The 22,764-nt window shown below is 44.6% G+C and overlaps 2 protein-coding genes across 3 annotated transcripts; one reads left to right on the top strand and one right to left on the bottom strand.

Annotated features, from left to right (window-relative positions):
- The first annotated feature begins 1,592 nt into the window (after positions 1–1,592).
- On the top strand, positions 1,593–17,330 carry LOC147190770 (serine/threonine-protein phosphatase 6 regulatory ankyrin repeat subunit A-like). 2 transcript variants are annotated; one of them, XM_086136047.1, is made up of 29 exons: positions 1,593–1,758; positions 6,746–6,829; positions 7,461–7,539; positions 8,303–8,373; positions 8,519–8,719; positions 8,795–8,882; positions 9,246–9,388; positions 9,456–9,563; positions 9,651–9,755; positions 10,764–10,842; positions 10,917–11,031; positions 11,244–11,326; positions 11,411–11,474; positions 11,553–11,621; positions 11,738–11,878; positions 11,963–12,074; positions 12,215–12,241; positions 12,498–12,572; positions 12,782–12,983; positions 13,405–13,492; positions 13,643–13,760; positions 13,882–14,101; positions 14,182–14,269; positions 14,351–14,434; positions 15,025–15,173; positions 15,256–15,338; positions 16,166–16,248; positions 16,320–16,411; positions 16,473–17,330. In XM_086136047.1, the coding sequence occupies exons 1-29, from the start codon at positions 1,732–1,734 to the stop codon at positions 16,769–16,771; spliced, it is 3,177 nt and encodes a 1,058-aa protein (XP_085992173.1). In that variant the 5' UTR covers positions 1,593–1,731; the 3' UTR covers positions 16,772–17,330. The 2 variants fall into 2 exon arrangements, with proteins under 2 accessions (XP_085992173.1, XP_085992172.1); XM_086136046.1 differs by lacking the exon at positions 1,593–1,758 and adding an exon at positions 4,591–5,157.
- On the bottom strand, positions 17,313–22,667 carry btd (biotinidase). Its single transcript, XM_086136048.1, has 6 exons — positions 22,230–22,667; positions 19,008–19,157; positions 18,779–18,930; positions 18,510–18,687; positions 17,855–18,391; positions 17,313–17,682 (listed from the first exon to the last, which is right to left on the bottom strand). Exons 1-6 carry the CDS (start codon positions 22,449–22,451, stop codon positions 17,410–17,412), a joined length of 1,512 nt encoding a protein of 503 aa, XP_085992174.1. The 5' UTR covers positions 22,452–22,667; the 3' UTR covers positions 17,313–17,409.
- Positions 22,668–22,764: the final 97 nt, after the last annotated feature.

Raw genomic sequence — 22,764 nt, 5'->3', positions numbered from 1 at the left:
TTTTTATTCAGCAGCCTGACAGCAGTTGGTAGGAACGAGCGTCGGTATCTCTCCTTCTTGCAGCGCGGGTGTAACAGTCTTTGTTACACACCAAGGTTGGTTCAACCTTACAAGTGGACACAACGAAAAATGAAGCCACGCCTTTTTAAACTACAATGTTTTACATTCTAAATGAAACACAAATGCAGTAACATACATTTCCCAGGCGTCTCCGATATATTCCTCATCTTACAGTACGACACCACATATGAAGTCTGGCGTAGTATCAAGACTGACCTATGAGTGATGGCATGGTCCTATTTGGCACCCTGAATGCAAAATACAAAGTAGAAGCTAGGCTAACTGAGCTTATCTGGTAACCACACTGAACTTTATATATTCTACTTGTCATTATTAGTATGGTGAAGGACTTTGGTGGACAGGCAGCACAAGCACAAATATTTAAATTCAAATGGCCGAGGTAAAATATGTTTTTTTTAAAGGTATAGACTGTAATTCACTTTAAGAACAGAAGTAAAAATGTTGTAGATGTTGCACCTGTTTCCGATACCCGGTACCACCAGCAGTCTTCCGGAATCAAAAATTCACCCTGCTTCCTGTTAAAATTGAAGAGGCCCAGCATAGAGAACAACAAAGTCCAGAGGCACATGGGGTCTGGGATTCTGCTTTAAATTTCCTTTATACGACACTTCAGGCCATCAATTCAACAAAATGGAAGTCCCCTCTTTAGGTTTGCAACCACTCATGTGGAAATGTGGACGAAGAAACAGAAGCTTTGGAAAAAAAACATGTTTTGGGGATGCGAGAGGAATCCCGCGCAAACTCCACACAAAAAGCTGAGATTCAAAACCTGAACTTCAAACTTGGAGGCAGATGTGCCAACCACTAATAGACCACGCAAAAACACCGTAGGAGCTTTTAATTGATTTAATTTATGCACAACTTTGTCTTGTCTGATCGTGTATACAGCAGTTTTATATGTTTAAAAAAATAAAACAAACTACAGGTCAGAATCCAGTAATTCAACTGTGATTACAATTTTAAAATATAAAATGGCTGGTCAGGTATTTGATAGGTTTGGCCTTACCCACATTAATCCACCATCAATATTTTACAAAAAAAAAATAGTACAACTGGAAACAGATCAGAATAAATATTTAATATAACAAAAACACTAGGCAAAACTGGCTGTAACAGTTTTGCTCTGCCCATCCAACTAAAGGACGGAATACAAACAGAATCAGAAACCTCTCTGATTAAAGGTAGGTAGGTAATAGAACTTAAAATTATATCAGGCAGAGTTTGAAGGCCTGGGACAGATTTGGTTGACATGGCAACATATAGAGGCTGAAATCTTGGAGAAAAAAAAGAATAGCTACGAAATGAAGAGAATAGACTTTTGATTATCAATAATAACAATAAAAATAATCAAATTCGGGTTGATATTGCATAAATGTAGGTCAGCGCTTCAGATATTGTGGACCAGATATAAGCCGGTCGGTAATACATATTTTTAAATACTCACAAAGTCAACTACCGTACACACTCAGAAAAGTTCATGGTCCAGTTTTTGTCTCGTGCTGTGGAGTGGTGGTGGTTCCGTGACAGGAAGGAAGTTGGGGGCGTGTGAGTGTCGGGGGGGCTCCAATTTGATTCAGTATTTTCCCCGGTTAGTCTTGGGCTATTACCGGGCTAGTGTACAACATACCTGACACTCTTGACACTGGAATTATGGCTGTGATGAAGATCCAAGACCAGGTACTGTCACGTTTTTCCTACTGTGAAGTGAACGACACGCCTAGTTGTACTTTTCTTATAAGTTGGACCTCCTAGCTTGGGTTTTTATTATGCAGTGAACGCCTTCATTCAGGCTGGCTGCTGCAGTGGATAATGTAATTATCGAACGTGAATCAGCTCGCTACGCAAGTGTGGTTATTACATTTGAGGAAAAAAATGCAGAAGTGAAAAAAAAAATACCCATCAGTGGGAGTACACGAGAGCTAGCTTGAAAAGCTAGCGGCTAACGGTAAACATCACTGAACAGACACTAACAAAGGAGGCTATGTGTGCGTCTTGTGGCACTTAAAAAACAGATAACACTTTATCTTCACCAACGTATTTAAAACACTACCGTCAGTCAGTATGCTGTGGCTTTTTTTTTTTGTATCGATTGTCCCTTTGTCAGTGAAAACCGCTGCAAGAGCACCCCGCTAACTTCTTAACGCGAGTTGTTAGCATCAATTTAAACCGTTTCACGACCAAAACAAAATGCAAAGAAAGATAAGATTAATAAATATTTGTATGTTTCTGAATGTGTCCCCCACCAAAACTGTACTTTGTAAGGTGTATGTCTGTCTTTATGTGGCACCTTGGGGTGGAGGGCGTTCATATGTTAACAATGGTGTGAACTCACAAATCAAAGAACTTAATGTTAATTAGCGCCAATTGATTTCCCATGTATTCGTTTTTCTGACGTTTTACTTTTCCTCCTTACATTTCCAAACAGCGCGTCACTGTTCTGCCTTCCACTATACCACCCTGGCATAGATAGATGAACAGACACAGAACTTGTGTACGGGTTATTTGAACAAGTGCTGTGTATAATTGCCAGTAAAAATGAAGTTTTGATTTTGTACACTGAATTTAACAGCTCAGTCATCGCTCTGTACTTCTAAAGAAGAGACTGGGGGTACTTTTGCCACCACTATGAGACGATGCAAAATGATCTCCAATTTAGCCATGGAATTAGACTCTGCTTACTCACAGGATCACCCCAGCTGTTGTCAATGGATCAGAGACACAATCTTGTCACAAGTGTCATATTGTTTATCACCTTATGTTTATCCAGTGTTCTTATTAATTGTTAGCTAACGGACCATTGAGGCAAGATTAGGAGTCACACTATTGATTGATTTGTAGGTTGAAATGAATAAACTCTCTGTTTTCTTGACTTATATTGCTGTAAAATAACTGCAAGTTGTCTTAGACATTGATATTTATGAAATGATTAGTGTCTCCTGACAGATTGTAGCAATTGAACCAAATTTTCAGATTAAAACTTGTCAGTGTGTGATGCTTCCTCCATACAGCTAGTATGTACTCAAGAGGCGGAAGAGTGGATGACTAATTTCCCCATCTTCATTCTGCATTGTTCTCCGTGGCGTTTACTGACAGAAAACCGGACAAATAGCTGGAAATAGACATTGGAAGGGCAGGAACTGACTCAGGGGTGAATGTCACTGTCACGATGGGTTTATGTTTGAGCTCTAGAGGGCGACATGTACTTTCATTTTCTTGAGATTGGAGCCTCAGGATGTGAATGGAGAGAGAGCATGCACAAAAAAAAAGCAGATGATTTGGTCCTACCCAGAGTTTCTGTGCATTTCCAAGTGGCACATCAGGATTGTGTTGATTATCGCGGGCAGCCAAAGAAGCCTCCTATTGTTGTGTAAAATCGTATTTATATTAGTACCCAATTGTATTTACTCACTGGCTTGTTTATGCTTTGATGAAGATTTGTGGGCATGTCAGAGCAGTTTTTCAGAAATTGTGGCCAAATGGTCCTTGAGTAACTTGGTGGATGTATTTTGCAACACTTTAAGAAAAATCTCATGCTGTAGTTTCAAGTAACTGTTGGCGTTATCTATTAATTTCCTCTCCCGCTGGCGTTTATTAGGGTCACTGGTAGGCATATCCCACCCGAACTAACTTTTAACAAGTACCCATTTAAACTCAGTGAAGTCATTTAGAGTCTTCAATGAACCCTACATGCATGTTTTGGAACATGGAAGGAAGCTAGAGTAACTGGAGTTAAGTGAGATTCGAACCTTTCACACTTCCATTTTTTCTGTCTGCGGCCCTCAAACGAAAAAGTTTGGACACCCCTGTTGTACACTCTCAGGCACACGTCTTCTCAGAACTCCCGTGTTGCGCTCATGTGTTCATCACCGGCGCTTTATGTTCTTCATGTTTTAGTGCCAGAGGGTGAGTCCAATCCTCTCATAATTTAGGACTGCTCTGTTTGTCTCATCTCCACTGCCTCTCAGTTAATGGGCTTAGCGGCTTGGCACGGTTGCTACTTTCAGGATGTGTGTTGAATATGAGGCAGAGTGACGCACGCAGACAACAACACGCACAGACTGGTCTTGTTAGCTGCCCTCGCAGTCTCTCTCACAGAGCCTGTTTGTTCCACTTTCATAATGAGGAGAGCATTGAAGCAATGTTACTGATAATATACCCAAAGGGGATAGGAGGACGCACACAGGATGCGTTGATCCGATTCATTCAACGCTGCTTTGACGATTTATGCTCCTTACTCAAGTCTGATACCTGGAACTTGTACTGACAAAGCCAACTCAGTCCATATGAATTTGGATGATTCCTTTCCTTGTGTTTACATGACATCCGAGTCACCTGGCTTGCTTTCAACTGCCCTCTGCCCCCTTTTCTCCATTCATCTTCAGGATACATGGCGATGGTTGAGTTTTAGGTAACTGACCATAATAATCCCCCTGCTTCCCCCCCCCCCCCCACCTCCTCCTCCCCCTCAGTGCCTCTCTCACTCCCTTGGTCTCATCCCCCGGAAAGAGCTGGCTTCAGCAGTCTGGCTGAAAGGCACATTGCATCCCCACACATGCACCAGCGCTCTTTTGTGAGCGCGCCCGCACTACAGCAGCGAGGACCTGCACCTTTGTGTCGGCCTCGAGGCAGCGCCGTCATTCTGCCGCATGCCGCCTGCCGACACCATTACGCAGAGGAATTCCCTGCTGTCTCCGCTGCTTCTGTTAAAAGCGGCTCAAAGCGAGGAGGAGAGGAGGCGTGCTGCAGAGCTCTAGGAGTGCTTGGATTTCACATCAAGATGCGCACTGGTTGTTTCCGAGGAAGTGGCCATGTCTTTGGGAATTGTCGGTGACCCCTGTCGCTCCCGGCTGGGAACATATGACAGAGGGATCTGTGAATTGTGAGTGAGGGACTTGCTATATTTGTCTTCGCTGATTCCTGATGCGGTCGGAGCGGGCAAGTCGTGTTTGTATCGTGGTGCTGGAGGAGGTGGAGGAGGATGAGCCCTGCTTTTCACCCCCACCCCCTGAGCCCAAATCGACCCTAGACCGCAGATCACATCATCCCCCTCGAAGGGCTTCTGCGCTGGAGGACAAGGTGAGGTGGCCTTGTCTTTATGGTTCCATTATTGACTCCATTTTTGTAAAGGGAAATGTGCGTTGAGATGTCAAGGCTACTTCTTTGTCACACCTGAGTTGAAACGTGACATTCGTTACGTAAGTCTGTCTGATTTTATTCTATTAAAATAGAGTGCACTTCTGCTCATGCTAATTTTAGCAGCGGTTTAAAGCCAACGCCATTGTAGTTTCTAAACCAGTATGTAAACATTGCCAATGCAGCTCGAATCCACTTTGAAGTACAGTATCTACTTTTAATAAGGGGATGCGCAGGATGTAACATCACGCTCGCTTTATTCCACTTGTCATCTGTGGAATTGGCATCCGCCAAACATCAACATGCCTCTTTTTTTATTTTATTTATTTTTTGCTGGGACAGAGTGAGAGTTTATTTGGGGGAGGGGGTCAATTTGAGAAGCCTGGATTCACCTATAGCTCAATGTGCTGTTGACTCACTTCTGCTTAGTGAAAATTCTCGGAGGAAAGCAATGAAGATTTTTGGAAGACTCGGAGCGCCTTGTTCAGATTGACAGGCCGCCGCAAAATTGAAGTACCGGTACATAAAAACACTTAACATACACTGTGTATTACTAAAGCGATAGTTGAGTGAAAATACAGTTCACTGTTTTTATTTATTTGGGGGTACATATAGTGACGTCCATAAATATTGTGACACAGTTCTCATCTTGTTCCCCACAAAATATGAACTTCTGGCGAGCCTCAAAAACACAAAGCCCAGATAAGAGTTTACCCAAACAAATCCCAAAAAGCCTTTGGATATGTGAGACGAAGATCAACTTCTACTAGAATGATGAGAAAAGGATGGAAAAGGAAAGGAACTCATCATCCAAAACATACCACTTCATCAGTGAAGCGTGGTGATGGTGTTGGTGTCATGATGTGGGCATGTATGGCTGCCAAAACTGGGAACTGGTTCCCTCGTATTTATTCATGATGTGACTGCTGACAAAAGCCCGCAGGAAGAATTCCAAAGGGTTTCGGGCAATATTCTCTGCTCATATTCAGCCAAATGCTTCAGAACTCATTGGACGGCACTTCACAGTGCAGATGGACAATGACCCGAAGCGCACTGTGAAAACAAGAAAATATTTTTTAAGTCGAGCAATTGCTCGCCTTGAGCACGCATTTCACTTGCTGAAGATCATGGATGAAATGTTTTTTAAGTCGAGCAATTGCTCGCCTTGAGCACGCATTTCACTTGCTGAAGATCATGGATGAAATCCTGTGTCTCAGTATCATTCATTGAAGGGAGGCCTTTAGTTGTACTAATATATCGTTTTCCTTGATGTAGTCTAGCAAATGATAGTGATGAGAATACAATAACGGAGGACAAGTGGAATTGAAGATAAAATGGCCGCAGAGCACAATTTCAAACCTGCGAGGTTTCTTTACGACACTGTGCTGCAGCTGCCTCTGTCATAAACAAATCTGGCACGGGCAAGCATTTTTGGTGGTACTCGCACACCGATGCCTCTTGTATCACGCTCACAGAAAATAGTAACGGCGGTAATAACAATTTGGAAATGATGATGCTGTTGTTGTTGTAGCCATCCTTGCTTCGAGCCATCTTCAATGTGGATCCAGATGAAGTTCGGTCCCTCATATTCAAGAAAGAGGATGTCAATATTCAGGTAAGTCAAGCTCGACTGTCTCTTCTTTGACTCATTTGCTCTTGTTTTTAATGAAGCAAACACTCTTTTGCTTGTCAGCATATTCACACGATATACCACATTAAAAATCTGAGGAGAATCACTTGACTGGCTGGACACAACCTTGACATCATCTCATTCCTTGCCCCATCTCCATCTTTCAGGATATATTATCCACCTAACTGCTCTAAGCTTTGTTTGTTTGGTTTTTTTTTTCTGCGATGGTCAATATTTGCTGGGGTCATCACAATAGCTCTTCCTGGAGTCAGCAACACTGGCCCCCACCTATTGCAGTCACGTGACACTTGTTTATAGCCCCACTCTGATGATTGCCCTCTGATGCTGCTGAAATGCAAGGGGGGAGCTGCAGCGGGGTGCAGTGAATGGAGGGATTGACGGCAAAGTGAATGAGAGTCTTTACAGTGCCATTTGTGGGGCCAAGTTCACTTTAGACACTAGCAGAGAAACATTAGATATACCCGCAGAGTCCATAAAGATTCACTAGTGAAGAAGAAGTACATTACATCAATTGTGTACATTTTCTTTAAGTATAATTTTCTATGTACTGCATAACGTGCAGAATGCATGTTTACCTGTCTGAAATGCGCAACAGGATACTGAAAAGCGGACACCGCTACACGCTGCAGCCTACCTGGGTGACACTGAGATCATTGAACTGCTCATCCTCTCAGGTAAAACTACAGTCAATGTCTTATTGCAAGTATTTCAAATCAAATTTGTTTTGTCAAAGCTTCAGTCATGAACTACCGCAATATCATTTGTGACGGTAAGGGGGGGAAAAAAAAGTGATGATCAACATTAAGATCTGTTCGCATGGCCTCGAGAGCTTCAGCCGCGATGCTGAGACGATCCATGAAATGGGATTAAGCCACTCCATTTAATATTTAACAAATGTCTTCTGCGGAATGTCCTGTTTTTCTTCTTTGATGGTCACATGCGCCAGTGCTATGTCTACTCATTGCCTTGTGACATGATGTCACGGTGTCCAATAGCAACTGGTGGCGCTGCTAGTGATTTCGAAATCAGCTGAGCGTGTTGGGGGGGTGGGGGGGGTGTCTCTCTGTACGTTCTTGGCTTTCTGTAAATCAGCTGCACACGTCCGGATGTGGTCGCAGCACCAACGCAACACTAGAGCAGGGGTGTGAGCGGGTGCACGTGCCTCCACATGTGCTGCCCTGTTCCTCAGTATTGGGAAGAGCGTGTGACAGGTGCAGTTTCAGGGCTATTTTAACCTGCCAAGTGGCGTCAACGAGGATCAAGGGAGTTTTGAATCCTCCAGCTGCCATTGGCTCAAGAGACGCCTCCCACTGTCAGTCATTGAAATCGATTTGTCCTTGAGTTCTTGTAACGGTCAAATCATTTAGATTTATTGGAGGTGGTTAATTTTGTCTTGTTGATACCGTACTAATATGACGTCCGCTATTTTCTGCCAAGGAGCCAGAGTTAATGCCAAAGACAACAAGTGGTTGACCCCTCTTCACCGTGCTGTGGCTTCGTGCAGTGAGGTAATCATTTTCTAAACACCCATTCATTTGGACTCGACTGAAGCCTCGTCGCCTCCTTGTCGCCTTTGAGAAAGTATGAGGGAGCATTCGGTTTTTCTTTGAAAAGCCCTCCTGTCAACCTTCCCCATGACCGCTGTCTGCGCAGGATGCGGTGGCCATGCTGCTGAAGCACAGCGCCGATGTCAACGCCAGGGACAAGAACTGGCAGACTCCGCTCCATGTAGCGGCGAGCAACAAGGCCATGCGCTGTGCCGAAGCCTTAGTCCCGTTGCTGAGCAATGTCAACGTGTCGGACCGGGCGGGACGCACCGCTCTGCACCACGCTGCCTTCAGTGGACACGTAGAGGTCGGCTTCTCGTGCGGTAAAAACGGACTTCCGCATGTGGACAGCGGTGGATGTTTGCTTGCGTTTGGATTGCAGATGGTGAAGTTGCTACTGTCAAGAGGAGCTAACATCAATGCGTTTGACAAGAAGGACAGGAGGGCCATCCATTGGGCTGCTTACATGGGTTAGGTTACACCACGTTCTCTGGCTGTTTAGGTTCTGGGTTTCTGCCGAAGTTTCTTTTAAACGATACTCTTGTAACCCAGTTTTATGTGCAAATCAAAACCTGGAGTTTATCAGTAACCGATGCTAGCACAATAGTGAAATCATAAATCAAACAGCTCGTCTTTGTATGAAAGAAAAATCTTCTTGGCCATAAATCTCGAAGAGTCAAATAAATCCAAAATATTAAAAAAGAAAAAAAAAATCCATGTCCTCCAAAACTGGTTCATTCACTCCCAAAGACGTTTTTAAACGTCTTTTCAGACTTGGTCTAGAATTGGCTGGTACTGAATGAGTTTTAATTGAGCTATTTTTTTTTTCGCAGGTCACCTGGAGGTAGTTAAATTACTGGTGAGCAGTGGCGCCGAGGTGGACTGTAAGGACAAGAAGGCCTACACCCCGCTGCATGCAGCTGCTTCCAGCGGGATGAGCAGCACTGTACACTACCTGCTGGGCCTTGGGGTTCAGGTCAGCACGCGCAGTGCTTCCCACCTAGTAATGACATTGAAAAGATCTTAAAATGTGTTTTCTGTAGGTGAATGTGGTGAATGCCTACGGCAACACTCCACTCCATTTGGCGTGTTACAACGGGCAGGATGTGGTGGTCAGTGAGCTCATCAAGGCGGGGGCGAGTGTCAACCAGGTTTGTGTGTGCGCGTGGGTGTGTGTTCAAAATTAAACCTGCTCAACATATGTTTTGCATTTTGGGGGATTTGTTCCTTTCCTCTAGGTCAACGAGAGGGGTTTCTCTGCGCTCCATTTTGCCTCCTCCTCACGCCAAGGGGCGCTGTGCCAAGAGCTACTGTTGGCCCACGGAGCGCACATCAACATGCGGGTGCGGGCTCCTCGCAAACACTTACAAGCTCGGGTTTAACTGACAAGCTCGGCAGCATTGCTGTTACAGGATCTTAAACCGCCCACCTTCCCTTTTGAGAGGATGTACTCAGTAAATACCCCCACAGACCTTGCGTCTCCAAACTCCTGCGATTGTATGATTGCTCCTTTGTCGCAACCGGAAAGACACACATTAGGAGTACCGATGGAAACCGGTACGAGGACACATGCAGCCTCCAGATCAGCGGCCATATGCGACATGGTGGGGGGGAGCCCAGTGTCTCCCCAAGGCTGCTGGCTACTAGAGGGATATACCGTATTGGCTCGAATATAAGACGACCCCCTCTTTTTCAAGACTCAAGTTTGAAAAAAGACTTTTTGAACACCAAATTAACTTTTATACAGAAAATAATTACAGTACATCTGAAACAAATGATTATAACAATATATTTGAGAGAACAAGCATGTTATTTTGCCTCATTCAAATCTTAATATCTGAACATTTAAATATGTAAACTAAAGTGCAGTCACATTCATCAATGAATGGCTTCTGGTTTTTGAATTGTAAATTACATCATAACTTCTCCTCAGCTGACGGTTAACCTGGCCGATCTTCGACCCACTTTTCTCCAGATTGTCGCCACGTTTCTCCATTTTCTGTTATCTCTTCTATTATTTTCTTCTCTTTTCTTTCTTACCACTAGTTTTTATTTTTCTTCTTTGTGTTACCGCAGTTTTTATTTTTATTCTTCGTGGCAGGGGTTCTCTTTGGCCTGGGGAGTCAAATTCAGCATTCGCTTCAATGATATCTGGCACCATCTCGCGTCATGAATATAAGACTATATAAGACGACCCTCACTTTTTCAGTCTTATTTCAATGCAAAAAAACACGTCTTATATTCAGGCCAATCCGGTACTATCTGTGTGGGTGACACTTGCATAATGTCGAGCTCAGCTGAGCTTTCATACGTACTCCGATGTCCACCAATGCTGTTGTCCATCTGTCCAGAGTAAGGACGGGAAGACTCCCCTCCATATGGCAGCTACCCACGGCAGGTTTTCCTGCTCTCAGGCCCTCATTCAAAATGGTAAAGCCCGGAAGCCAAATGCTCACTTGTGTTTTGTAATAGGAGCAGTGTATGTCTCATTTATGTGTTTGTAGGAGCCGAGATTGATTGCGTGGACAGGGACAGAAACACCGCCCTTCACATCGCCGCACGTCATGGCCATGAGCTCATCATCACGGCACTTGTCAAACACAGAGCCTGCCTCGCCAAGTCGGTCACAAAAAGACTTTGGAGTACATTTGTATGATCTGGCATGACAGAGGAGACAAAAGAGGCGTCATTTGTGTCCTAGCCTTATTAGTCTGACCTAAATCCAAAACAAAGAAGGACCTTTTGAACCATTATTTATCCTAAAGCCCAATGTACCAGGTGTTTTGACCATCGGCGTCTTGTGACAATCTCTCTTCTTTTTCCCTCTCCAGGAGAGGTATTCACGGGATGTTCCCGCTGCACCTGGCAGCTCTCACCGGCTTCCCCGATTGCTGCAGGAAGCTGCTGTCCTCGGGTACGTTAATGTTGACAACCTTTCTCAGGCCCTGAAACCACCCTGTTGATCAGTACATGGATCGTGTTTACCTATTTGTCTCAGGATTTGACATTGACACTCCCGACGATTACGGAAGGACATGTCTACACGCTGCTGCAGCTGGAGGGTGAGTCCTGCTTTTATCCATCCCATTTGCAGTGTTTGTAAGAGTTCATTTCATGGCATACGTTGTTTAATTGCTCAGGAACCTGGAGTGCCTGAACCTGCTGCTAAACATAGGAGCAGACTTTAACAAGAAAGACAACTACGGAAGGTAAGCGAGCAGCCATCAAACGTGCCTCGACAAGACTGCAAAATAAATCAAATAAAGAGCTAAAATGCACAGCGAGAGGAAGACATATAAATGATGTCGCCCTCTCGCCTTCATAGGACTCCACTTCATTATGCATCAGCAAACTGCAATTACCACTGCGTGTTTGCCCTGGTGGGCTCGGGGGCAAGCATCAATGAGCTGGACCAGAGAGGCTGCGGCCCCCTGCACTACGCCGCTGCAGCCGACACCGACGGAAAGTACGTTAGTTTTCTGATTCAAACCGCACACATCTTCAGTGCCCGATTGCTCTGTAAACACTCTTATATTTCGGATTGTCATAGGTGTGTGGAGTACCTTTTGAGGAACAATGCTGAGCCAGGTGTTAGGGACCAACAGGGGTACAGTGCAGTCCACTATGCCTCAGCCTATGGCCGCACTCTCTCTCTGGAGCTGGTGTGTACCTCAGTCATTATGTAGTAGGGGGGGGGGGGCTACAAATTATTCATATCAAGTCTGAAGTGCTTCAAATATTTCTGAGGGATGATCTGAATTCCCAAGGACAGTAAATACTCTTTGTTTGTGTTTTTGTTTAGATGGCAAGTGAAACGCCTCTTGACGTGGTAAGAATGCTTAGCACTATACTTGAGATGATGCAAATGGATCTCTTCATGAAAGGTGTGCCCTCTGTTGGACGGATGAGGCATTGCTCAAAGTGTGAAACTCCCAATGCCACAACGAAAGTAGTGATGAACAAAATGTCATCAAGACATAATCGAACGTAAATTGAATCAGGCTTACCCATGTGGCATTGCATTGGAATGCAATCCTGAGTCTGACGTCGAGTTCCGTTTTATTTTAACTATCTGTCTTTTTCAGCTGATGGAGTCATCAGGAACAGACTTCCCAAGTGACTCTGAGTGCCATGGGCAGATCAGTCCACTCCACTTGGCTGTGAGTTCAGTGGGTTTTTTTGGGGGGGTGTTTGTGATCCTCACCAGGGCTTGACCGATTAATCGGCCAACATTAGCTTTCAAAATTAGAAATATTTTTTTTTACACATTACAACAAAAGACAATTGCCCGGGTCTGCAAATATCGGTCGTGCCCTAATTCTTCCACACCAAAGTCTGCATATGCACGTTATGCCCTTCATTCCTGCAGGCTTATCATGGACACTGCGGAGCCTTAGAAGTCCTCTTGTCTTCCATGCCAGACGTGGACGTCCGTAACCCGCAAGGCCACACTCCTCTCAGCCTGGCTTGCTCCAAGGGACACCAGGAGTGCGTCTCGCTGCTGCTACACCGGCGCGCCTCACCCATGGCCTGCGATTACTCCCAGAAAATGACAGCTCTACACGCTGCAGGTAGACAAAATAAGTCTGCTTCACATGACTCCATATCACAAGTGAACCCAGCCTTTACACTGACCTACGTTTACAACCTCAATGCTAATATATATATTTTTCATTTAGCTGTTTTAATTTATTGCTAGCAATCCATGCTGTTTTTGTATGTTTTCATCCAATCCCATTTAAGTCTCTATGCGTTGCCTCTAATCTGCCCGGGTTCATCAGAATTAGTTTTGATAGTGCTGGTTGATGAAATGTCAACTAGATTACCAGAGAGACTGCTTCTTGAATCAGTCAAATGTCACATTTGCCTCACTTTACCTCATCTTACATATTTTACCATAATTCCAGGAAAATGTGAGCCCAAAAAAAAAGAGTGCATATATTTTTGTGAAGTGAATCCCACTGTCTTGGTGTATGTGTGTGCGTGCTCCAGTGACAAATGGCCACTCTGGGTGCCTGCGTCTTCTCATGAGCAACAATGAGCAGCACATCAATTTGGATGCACTCGATGTCAACAAGCAGTGAGTTATGGAAGGCTGATTTCATCATGCTGGCTTTCCTTTTATGAAAATTTATGCAAACACTTTGACCAAAGTCCTAATGATTGATGAGTAGTCATCAATGTGTGTGTGTGTGTGTGTGTGTGTGTGTGTGTGTGCGTTTACACAAAGGACCCCGCTGATGTTAGCTGTGCTGAATGGACACACTGAGTGTGTATATTCGCTGCTCAGTCAAGGAGCCAGTGTCCAGGTTCAGGACTGCTGGGGTAGGACGGCCCTTCACCGAGGGGTGAGATGAATCATGTTAGTGGGTGTGGATTCATTAGAACAAAATGCGCTGCCGCTGTGCTATCATGATGTTATCACCAAGGTGCTCGTTTACCCATTTGAGCTATGTTATGTCGACACAGGCGGTGACAGGCCAGGAGGAGTGTGTGGAGGCTCTCCTTCAGCGTGGCGCCAGCGCGTGTGTGAAGGACATTCGCGGTCTCTCCCCTCTTCACTTGGCGTCCGCCTGCGGCCGTGTCGGCGTCCTTGGCGCTATGCTGCAGTCGCCCGGGACCTCAAATGCTCTCTTGGAGCTGACTGACAACAAAGGCTACACGCCGCTACACTGGGCCTGCTACAGCGGTAACTCAACCTCAGCCTGAAACTGAATGATGGAAAATAATAATAATTAACGTTTTAAGTTTAACTTTTTTTTTTCCCAGGATGTGACGCTTGTGTGGAGTTGTTGTTGGAGCAGGAAGTCTTCAGGAAGATAAAAGGGAACACATTCAGCCCATTGCACTGTGCGGTGTAAGCAAATACTAATATTTGTGCACATGAATGCCTGATGCGATCACAGACACAAGTGACAATGTGTGTTTTGTGTTTTAGAATGAACGACAACGAAGGAGTGGCCGAGATGTTAATCGACTCCCTGGGCGCCAACATCATTGACTCCACTGACTCCAAGGGCAGGTGAAAGGCACAGAAGTGACGACAAAATTGGCATTTTGAGCGACATTTAGATTTGCCTCTGATGCCCATAAATGTCCAACTCTGGTTCTGCCTGGTCTCTGCTGAGGTTGGATTAGACTTTTGCGCAAGGCTTGTTTTCGTTGTAGTGAATCTAGCTGCGAGGCAAGAGCAGAGAAAAAGATTTCGTATAACGGAACAGGGGGACTTTTCGTTGTAGGGGGAGCAGAAAAGTGGGAATGGCTTTCATGCATGAAAATCTTTTCACACTAGAGAGTATTTTCGCCCATGTAGGTTTCGTTGTAGAGGAGTTTCACTGTACAAGAATTTATAGATTTGTATTTCATATCTTTTTATATGTAAGTATATTGTATAGATAATTCATGCGAGAGAATTCAATTAATGCATGACAACAAAGGACAAATTAATAGTATTGTTTTGTCGGAAAAAAACCCACACAATGCTTCTGCCCGACATTGACAATATAAATGACTGTATTTGAATGATGTGATGCACTTTGTGAGTCCTCTCTGTGCAAAGTGTCATTTACTCGCTGTTCTCACGGGTACGGCTTTGCGACACCGCCGATGCAGGTCCCCGCTTCACGCCGCCGCTTTCGCAGACCGCGCCGAATGCATTTCCCTGCTGCTCGGTCACGGAGCTCATGCCAACATTGCAGACAAGCACACGCGTAGGACGCCGCTGATGATGGCGGCTCTCAACGGGCAAACCAATGCCGTGGGTTCGTACAGGCACGATATTCACCTTCTCTGACTTTGCGAGGAGCTGCTTTATGTAACTCTTCCTACTGCGCTACGTTGCAGAGGTGTTGGTGAGCAGCAGCAAAGCGGACTTCACTCTTCAAGACACTGACAGGAACACAGCCTTACACTTGGCTTGTAGCAAGGTAACGACTGGAACTGTGTCTGTAATCTCTTTACGATTTACCCTGCTCATCTAATAATAGCCATACTTATTTTTGGAGGTATTTTTATTTTGTGATAAAAAGACAGCGTAGTCTCCAGGTCGCCCAAAACATTAGTGAGATATAGTTGGTGCACTGGTTAGGACAGTGGCTTCCCAGTGCAGAGGTGCCCGGTTTGATCCCAGCTCTGGCCTTCCTGTGTTCAGTTTGCATTTTCTCCCCGTGCCTGCGTTGGTTTTCTCCGGTTTCTTGTCACATTGAAGGAAAAAAAAAAAAACATGCATGGCAGGTTGACTGGGCACTCCAAATTGTCCTTAGGCGCGATTGTTAGTGTGAATGGTTCATCTATTTTGCGTCCTGTGATTGGCTGGCAACCAGTTCAAGGTGGACCCCTCCGACTGCCCAAAGACGGCTGGGATCGGCTCCAGCACACCCACCACCCTGAGGATAATCCGGCCATCTTCTGATGTGCTTATCCTCGCAATAACCATCCACGCTCACACTTTGGGATAATTTTGAGGGTTCCATCAACCTGCCACGCATGTTTTTGGAATCTGGGCGGAAACCGGAGTACCTGGAGAAAACCCACGCAGGCACAGGGAGAACATGCAAACTCCACTCAGGAACGCAGATATGTATGTCTTTTTTGATGTAAATAGGTTTAAACACTGGTTGAAATACATTTTTTATCTGAACCGCTTATCGTCACAGCGCAAAAACACTATAAATATCGAAAATAATTTGGCTACATTTCATATTGACTTTGACGTAGGCTTTTGCTCACTGCGCACTATTTTTTTCTCTGTCAGGGTCACGAGACGTGTGCCTTGTTGATTCTGGAGAAGATCAGAGATAAGAATCTCATCAACTGCACCAACGCCTCTCTGCGCACGTACGTGGCCACGCTAGCTCACAGCCAGACGCTCTTGGTCACGGTCCACTCACTTTGATCCTCCCTCGCAGGCCGCTCCACGTTGCGGCCAAAAACGGTTTAACGGTCGTTGTCCAGGAACTTCTGGGGAAAGGAGCGAGCGTGCAAGCTGTGGATGAGAACGGTGAGCATTCACGTTTGAAACAAACAAGCTCCTCCGTCTTCACTCCCTCCCATGTCTTTAGGTTACACGCCCGCTCTGGCCTGCGCCCCCACCCGCGACGTGGCCGACTGCTTGGCGCTCATCCTCAACTCCATGATGCCCGCCTCGCCCATGGTCACCGTAGCGACCCTGCCCGCCTTTTCTCTGCCGCACATGGTCATCAGCCCTCACCCTGTTTCCAATCACGTTGCGAAGGGCGTGGCCTTTGAAAGCCTTCCTCCTCTGAGGCCCGACCGCGCCTCGTACTGTAGACCTGAGCGCCCCCTGTCCTGTGTCACTACTGACGAAGAACTGAACGACTCAGATTCAGAGACCTACTGAGGACTGCTACCACTTCTCATCATGTCGGAAGGCCAGTGTGTCACTCGGGAAGGAGCCTCGAACAGATCACTGACATTTAGAAAAGACAAACTAAGAGGGGAAAAACACTCGAGTAGATATCCAGTGGATATCTGGATATCTATCTGAAACCTTCAAATAACAAATACTGCAGTGCTTACTTTATTCTCCTACAAATACATCTCCTCTCTCCTAACCAGTGGCGAGCATTTGGTACCTGGTCCAACAGAGTGGGGAATATCCTTACTTCATCCCGTCACCATGGCGTTGCAATTGTAAAAAAAAAAAAAAACCCGACAAAAGTCGGACTTGGGAACAAAAACGTGCATATTCTATATGGGACCAGGTGGATGAAGATTTGATCTTGATTGACGCCTGTATGAATTAAGCAGCCCAACTACTTGATGTTTGAGTAAGTGCACGAGTGCGTAATCATGAACAATTATTGCCTTTTCAGGAATAAGCACCTTTCCTGTAGGAGATGAAAACTATATGGTGCAATGTTTGTAAAGAGGACGCAGAATAAAGATATTTGTTTTTATTCACTGTTCCAAGATTTTTTACAATTCTCATCTTGTCCACATTGAATATGTTTTGTCTCCTGACAGAATGGTAGCTGGTCATTCGTTATCCAGGTGATAGACTCGGCCGTACAAGCACGCGGTGACCAGCCCGCCTTCTGTGTTCGAATGTTTCATGGTCACCCTTCCCTCTGGACTTTTCTCCACGCCTTCCGGCTGTTCCAGGACGTAACGGCTCACCAGCACTGACGGGTACACGTAGTCGGTCCCAAACTCACCCTCCAGAACAAAATCAAATGTTGTTTCCGCCTCTTCGACTTCCTGTCCACATGAGCTAGCCTCGGGCCCCGCACAACGAACCAGTGCACACACCTGTAAGCACATTGTGGTGCATCAAATTTCCCCGTGTTGGACACTTTTTAGCATTTCAGCTCAAGGCCTAATATGCTTCAGAGCATGTTCCTTCAAAATCTTCTGAATGTATTCTAATTGATCCTGAGATCACCGGTTATGAGTAAATTAAACGTAAAATATTTACACGTACCTGCACAGCATAACGCCCGTTGACAGTGTGCGTTCCCGCAAAAGCTCCCAGTGCATAGAGTTCATCACTGTTATTTTTTGGCGAGCGCTGAAACTGTAGGCGGCAACAAAAGGTGCCGTCGCACACCTTCAGGTTGCCTTTCATGTTGGCGAGGAGGACAAATTTAAACGGATCATGCATCATGGTGGAGGTGATTGTGGAGGACGGTGGTGGATCGGAAGGACAGTCGTCACGGCGACAGTAGCTCAAATCTGCTGCTATCCGCTGGACTTGGCCATATTCCGTGGCCACGCCCAGCACAGGTATCCTGGCAACCAGCAGGCGGCCCTCCTCTGGGTCTCCGCTCTGCGCGTGGTGGTAGGTTGCTGCAAACGGAGTGTAGATGCCACTTCCGGTCATGATGAGACGGTCACTGCGTATGTTGGCGGCGAGCAGCGTGACGTGAGAGCCCAGACTGAACGCCCGCTGGAACTGGATGGTGTCCAGGAGGGGCAGCTGGTTCATCCAGGCGGTGGGGAAGATCAGCTGACGCACCCCCTGGAGGATGAAATTGAAAGACCACATACTTGGAAATAATGGTCTAGGATTTAAAATCTTTATAAAAGGTATCGCACCTACAGATAATTCAATCTTCAATTCAGTGTCATCTTCTCACCATCTCCAGTAGAGTGACTTTAGGCTCATAGAAGAGGATGTCAAAGCAGGTGATTAGGCCAAACCTCCCGGCAAAGGTGGTCTCAAAACTGATGATCTCAGGCTGTGGCGGCGTGTCAAAAGCATCCTCAAAATAAAGATTCTGCTTATGGTAGCGTGCCACCAACAGTCCGTCGGACCTGCGTGAGAACATTTTGGAGTCTCTTGACCATGTACAGTTTGTATTTGTGTAGATTGTACCATTTAGTTTGCATTTTGGAGGCTTTGCACCTGAAAGCCACGTTGGTGTTGAACTGCCAGCGTCCATCTGTGGGACAAGAAGACGTAGGGTCTGTCTGGAGAGGGCACGGTTGCACATCACCCATGTTGGCCACCACGTAAAGGTTGTGACGGCGAGCCATGCAGCTCAACTGCTGCTGAACCTGGTAAGCAGAAAGCACACGTTCAAGTGAATAAAACTGAAACATTTACTGTTCGAAAACACAGCAGTGTTGTGTACCTCTGTATTATTAAATTTTCCTGACTCTGTGCAGGGGTTCCATTTTTCCTTTTCGGGGTCAGGAATGGTCTCCAGGTAACCGGAAATGGACGAACGGCTGAAGTTGAAACCGTGAAGACCATCTTCTGGAAAGACAATGATCTGGGCACCCTGATCCAGAAAGATAGGGTACCCAGTTAGCAAAGGCATCTGACCCGGATTCGGCATGAAGCTGGCACAGCTGGCCTTGAGTCGGCACTGGCATAATGCATGTGGGCCGAACACGGCCCAGGAGTGGCAAAGGAGCCACTGGCTTGACTCTGGCAAACCAGATGAGGGCCAGTTGTGGAGTGAATTATTTGGGCCAGAAATCAATTTACAACTCCGGCTCGTATATGGCCAGCCAGTATTGAGCCACCCTTAAATGCAGTTTCAGATTTATTTCTCAACACACAGCCTTGTTTTACAATTGCACAGTGATGCGGAATTCCATTCATCACACACACACGCACACACACACACGCGTGAGGTTCAATCAGGCCCCCAGGATAATTTAAAAATGAAAAAAATATATAAAAGACCCAGAATTAATATTTTTAATGAGGTGCAATTCATTGAGTATCCGCTAGGGAACACTGTTTTGACCAGAGAAGAAGACAACAGCCGCCTCAGTCCGTCACTGAGACAGACCCATGACAGCAGACGCTATCAGGAGCACTCTCACATTTACACATTTAATAGCACTCTCCTTAGTTTGTAAGGTGTAGGCTGGGATTACATTTAGATTTTATATGCACGTGTAAATGGTTTAAAACTTCCTTTCTTTATAAATCTTGTTTAATCATAAAGTGTATTACTATATTTTTCAATACCAATTACTTGTTAAAGTTTGTACAATCAATGGGATCAGTTGCAATGCATATACTGTATGTGAATGATAAAAGTAAATTGCACATTTGTTGAAGGAAATGTAAGGTGCTTCATGAAATGTTTTGTAAAAGATACATTCATTAAATTTAAACATTTTCCAAATGTTCTTGTGCTTCTTAATACCAAAACAAACGAAAGGCATATTGTTTTGTTTGTTTATAGCAAAGTATGGTATCATTTTAATGGTCCGGTCCACTCGACATCTACCGAGGCCGTATGTGGCCCACCATGTGAAATGAGTTTGACACCAATGATGTATAGTAAGGCGTTTTTAGCCGAAAAAAACGACCATGTAGAGTAAGGCGTTTTTAGCCCCAAAAAAAACGACCATGTATACTAAGGTGTTTTTAGCTGAAAAAAACGACCATGTATAGTAAGGCATTTTTAGCCCAAAAAAACGACCATGTATAGTAAGGCGTTTTTAGCTGAAAAAAAAAAACGACCATGTATAGTAAGGCGTTTTTAGCTGAAAAAAAACGACCATGTAGAGTTGGTATGGGTTTAAACCCCTCTCAGTGATGTGTGAAAAATACAACACCAAACATTTTAATGCAAACCCTCCAGAAAGCATGTCAAATACGCCTACCATGCAGGAAAAGTAATAGTAACTGTTGGGGTAGAGGTATACACACTGGCTTTCCGTTCAGACAACCCCGGTTCAAATCCCGCTCAGGGCAGTGAGAAAATACAACATCAAAAAATTACTTATTCCTGCAAATCCTCCAGAGAGCATGTCAAATACGACCATGTATAGCAAGGTGTTTTTAGCCAAAAAAAAGACCATGTATAGTAAGGTGTTTTTAGCTGAAAAAAACGACCATGTATAGTAAGGCATTTTAGCCAAAAAAAACGACCATGTATAGTAAGGTATTTTTAGCTGAAAAAAACGACCATGTATAGTAAGGCGTTTTTAGCTGGAAAAAACGACCATGTATAGTAAGGCATTTTTAGCCCACAAAAACGACCATGTATAGTAAGGCGTTTTTAGCTGAAAAAAACGACCATGTATAGTAAGGCGTTTTTAGCCGAAAAAAACGATCACGTATAGTAAAGTGTTTTTAGCCCAAAAAAAAAAGACCATATATAGTAAGGCGTTTTTAGCTGAAAAAAAAACGACCATGTATAGTAAGGCGTTTTTAGCCGAAAAAAATGACCATGTATAATAGTAAGGCGTTTTTAGCCAAAAAAAAGACCATGTATAGTAAGGCGTTTTTAGCTGAAAAAAACGACCATGTATAGTAAGGCGTTTTTAGCTGAAAAAAACGATCACGTATAGTAAAGTGTTTTTAGCCCAAAAAAAAAAGACCATGTATAGTAAGGCGTTTTTAGCCCAAAAAAACGACCATGTATAGTAAGGCGTTTTTAGCCGAAAAAAATGACCATGTATAGTAAGGCGTCTTTAGCCGAAAAAAACGACCATGTATAGTAAGGCGTTTTTAGCCGAAAAAAACGACCATGTATAGTAAGTCATTTTTAGCCGAAAAAAACGACCATGTATAGTAAGGCGTTTTTAGCCCAAAAAACCGACCATGTATAGTAAGGCGTTTTTAGCCGAAAAAAACGACCATGTATAGTAAGGCGTTTTTAACTGAAAAAAACGACCACGTATAGTAAGGCGTTTTTAGCTGAAAAAAACGACCATGTATAGTATGATGCGGCCCACATCATGGATGCCAGACGTGGGCCACTGCAGGACCGTCATTCATTGAAGTATGTGGGCCGAGTGTACGTGCCGTGTCTGCCCCAGAGCTGGGCCAGACCAATTTTGCTAACTGGGTAGTTTTCATCAAGGATATGCTCATTACTGCACTAACATCATGTACCAGGGTATATGCTGTACAGTACAGTATAGATAGCTAACCTACAATAAAATGAATGTAAGGGTGCGTTTAGGTTAAAGTTTAACTTAACGATCAGCAGAAAAAGTGATTGTCAGAAGAGGACTGTAAAACGTGTTTTTTTAAACTTTTTTTTCTCCAAAAAATATATTTACTTTACTACACAGTGACTAATTTTGCCACCTCATAAAACATACGTTCAGTTCAATTGCCCTTTGACAAACTCTCTGAATAATAATTGTAACAACAGGATTTTTAGATTAAGTTGATGTTGCTTGTGGGACAGCTTTCGGGTGAAAGTGACGCGTGTTCTCCCCCGATGTTACGAGACCGAGTTACGTGCTTGTACTTCAAGAGTTATGCCAATAAAAGTTAAGTAAGCTAAATGCTTTAACCGTCCATTCTGTATGGCCAGTAAGAACGGAACAGAGTGAAACAATAATAAACATAAAATCTTCAAAATAAAATGTAGTACCTGCCGGGCAGCCAGGTCGGCTTGCTCCTCGTATACGGCCAGGTTCTTTCGCATGTGTTGCAGGGCATCCAGCCGAGAAAGGGGGATATGAGGGTCCGGATTGAGGATCACGCGGTGTTCGTAGACAGCAGCAACGTATGTTAAATCCGAAGTAATAGCCTCGGTTTGACCGAAGGCCCAGGTGGACGCGAAAGCAACCCAAAGGACAACGTCCAGCAACATGCTCACGGTCGCTCATATAATTCACACTAACACCGTCAGAAGTCCCCTCGGGAATGTATGGTTAATGTTTAAAGTTGTGCGTGTGAAAATGCGGTAACATACATTTTGAAATGTAAACAAAAACCTTTAAGTTGAAAAGTCTCAGACGGAAGACTTCCAAAAAATTACAAAAACAATTTCCAGGTTAGCCAAAGCAGTGATCATGGCGGGTCACCGAGTGGCGCTAGTATACAAAGCGTTGTTGAACAAGCAGCAGAAGAAGAAGGTTGGCTTGCAGATGAATTGCAGTCGGGTGTGGTGAGGGAATTGATGG

This window comes from Hippocampus guttulatus, chromosome 18, assembly GCF_054856545.1.
Source record: "Hippocampus guttulatus isolate MCC_2025c chromosome 18, RoL_Hgut_1.0, whole genome shotgun sequence".
In the NCBI taxonomy this organism is placed as follows: Eukaryota; Metazoa; Chordata; class Actinopteri; order Syngnathiformes; family Syngnathidae; genus Hippocampus; species Hippocampus guttulatus.
This window is presented reverse-complemented; position numbering and strand designations above follow the sequence as displayed.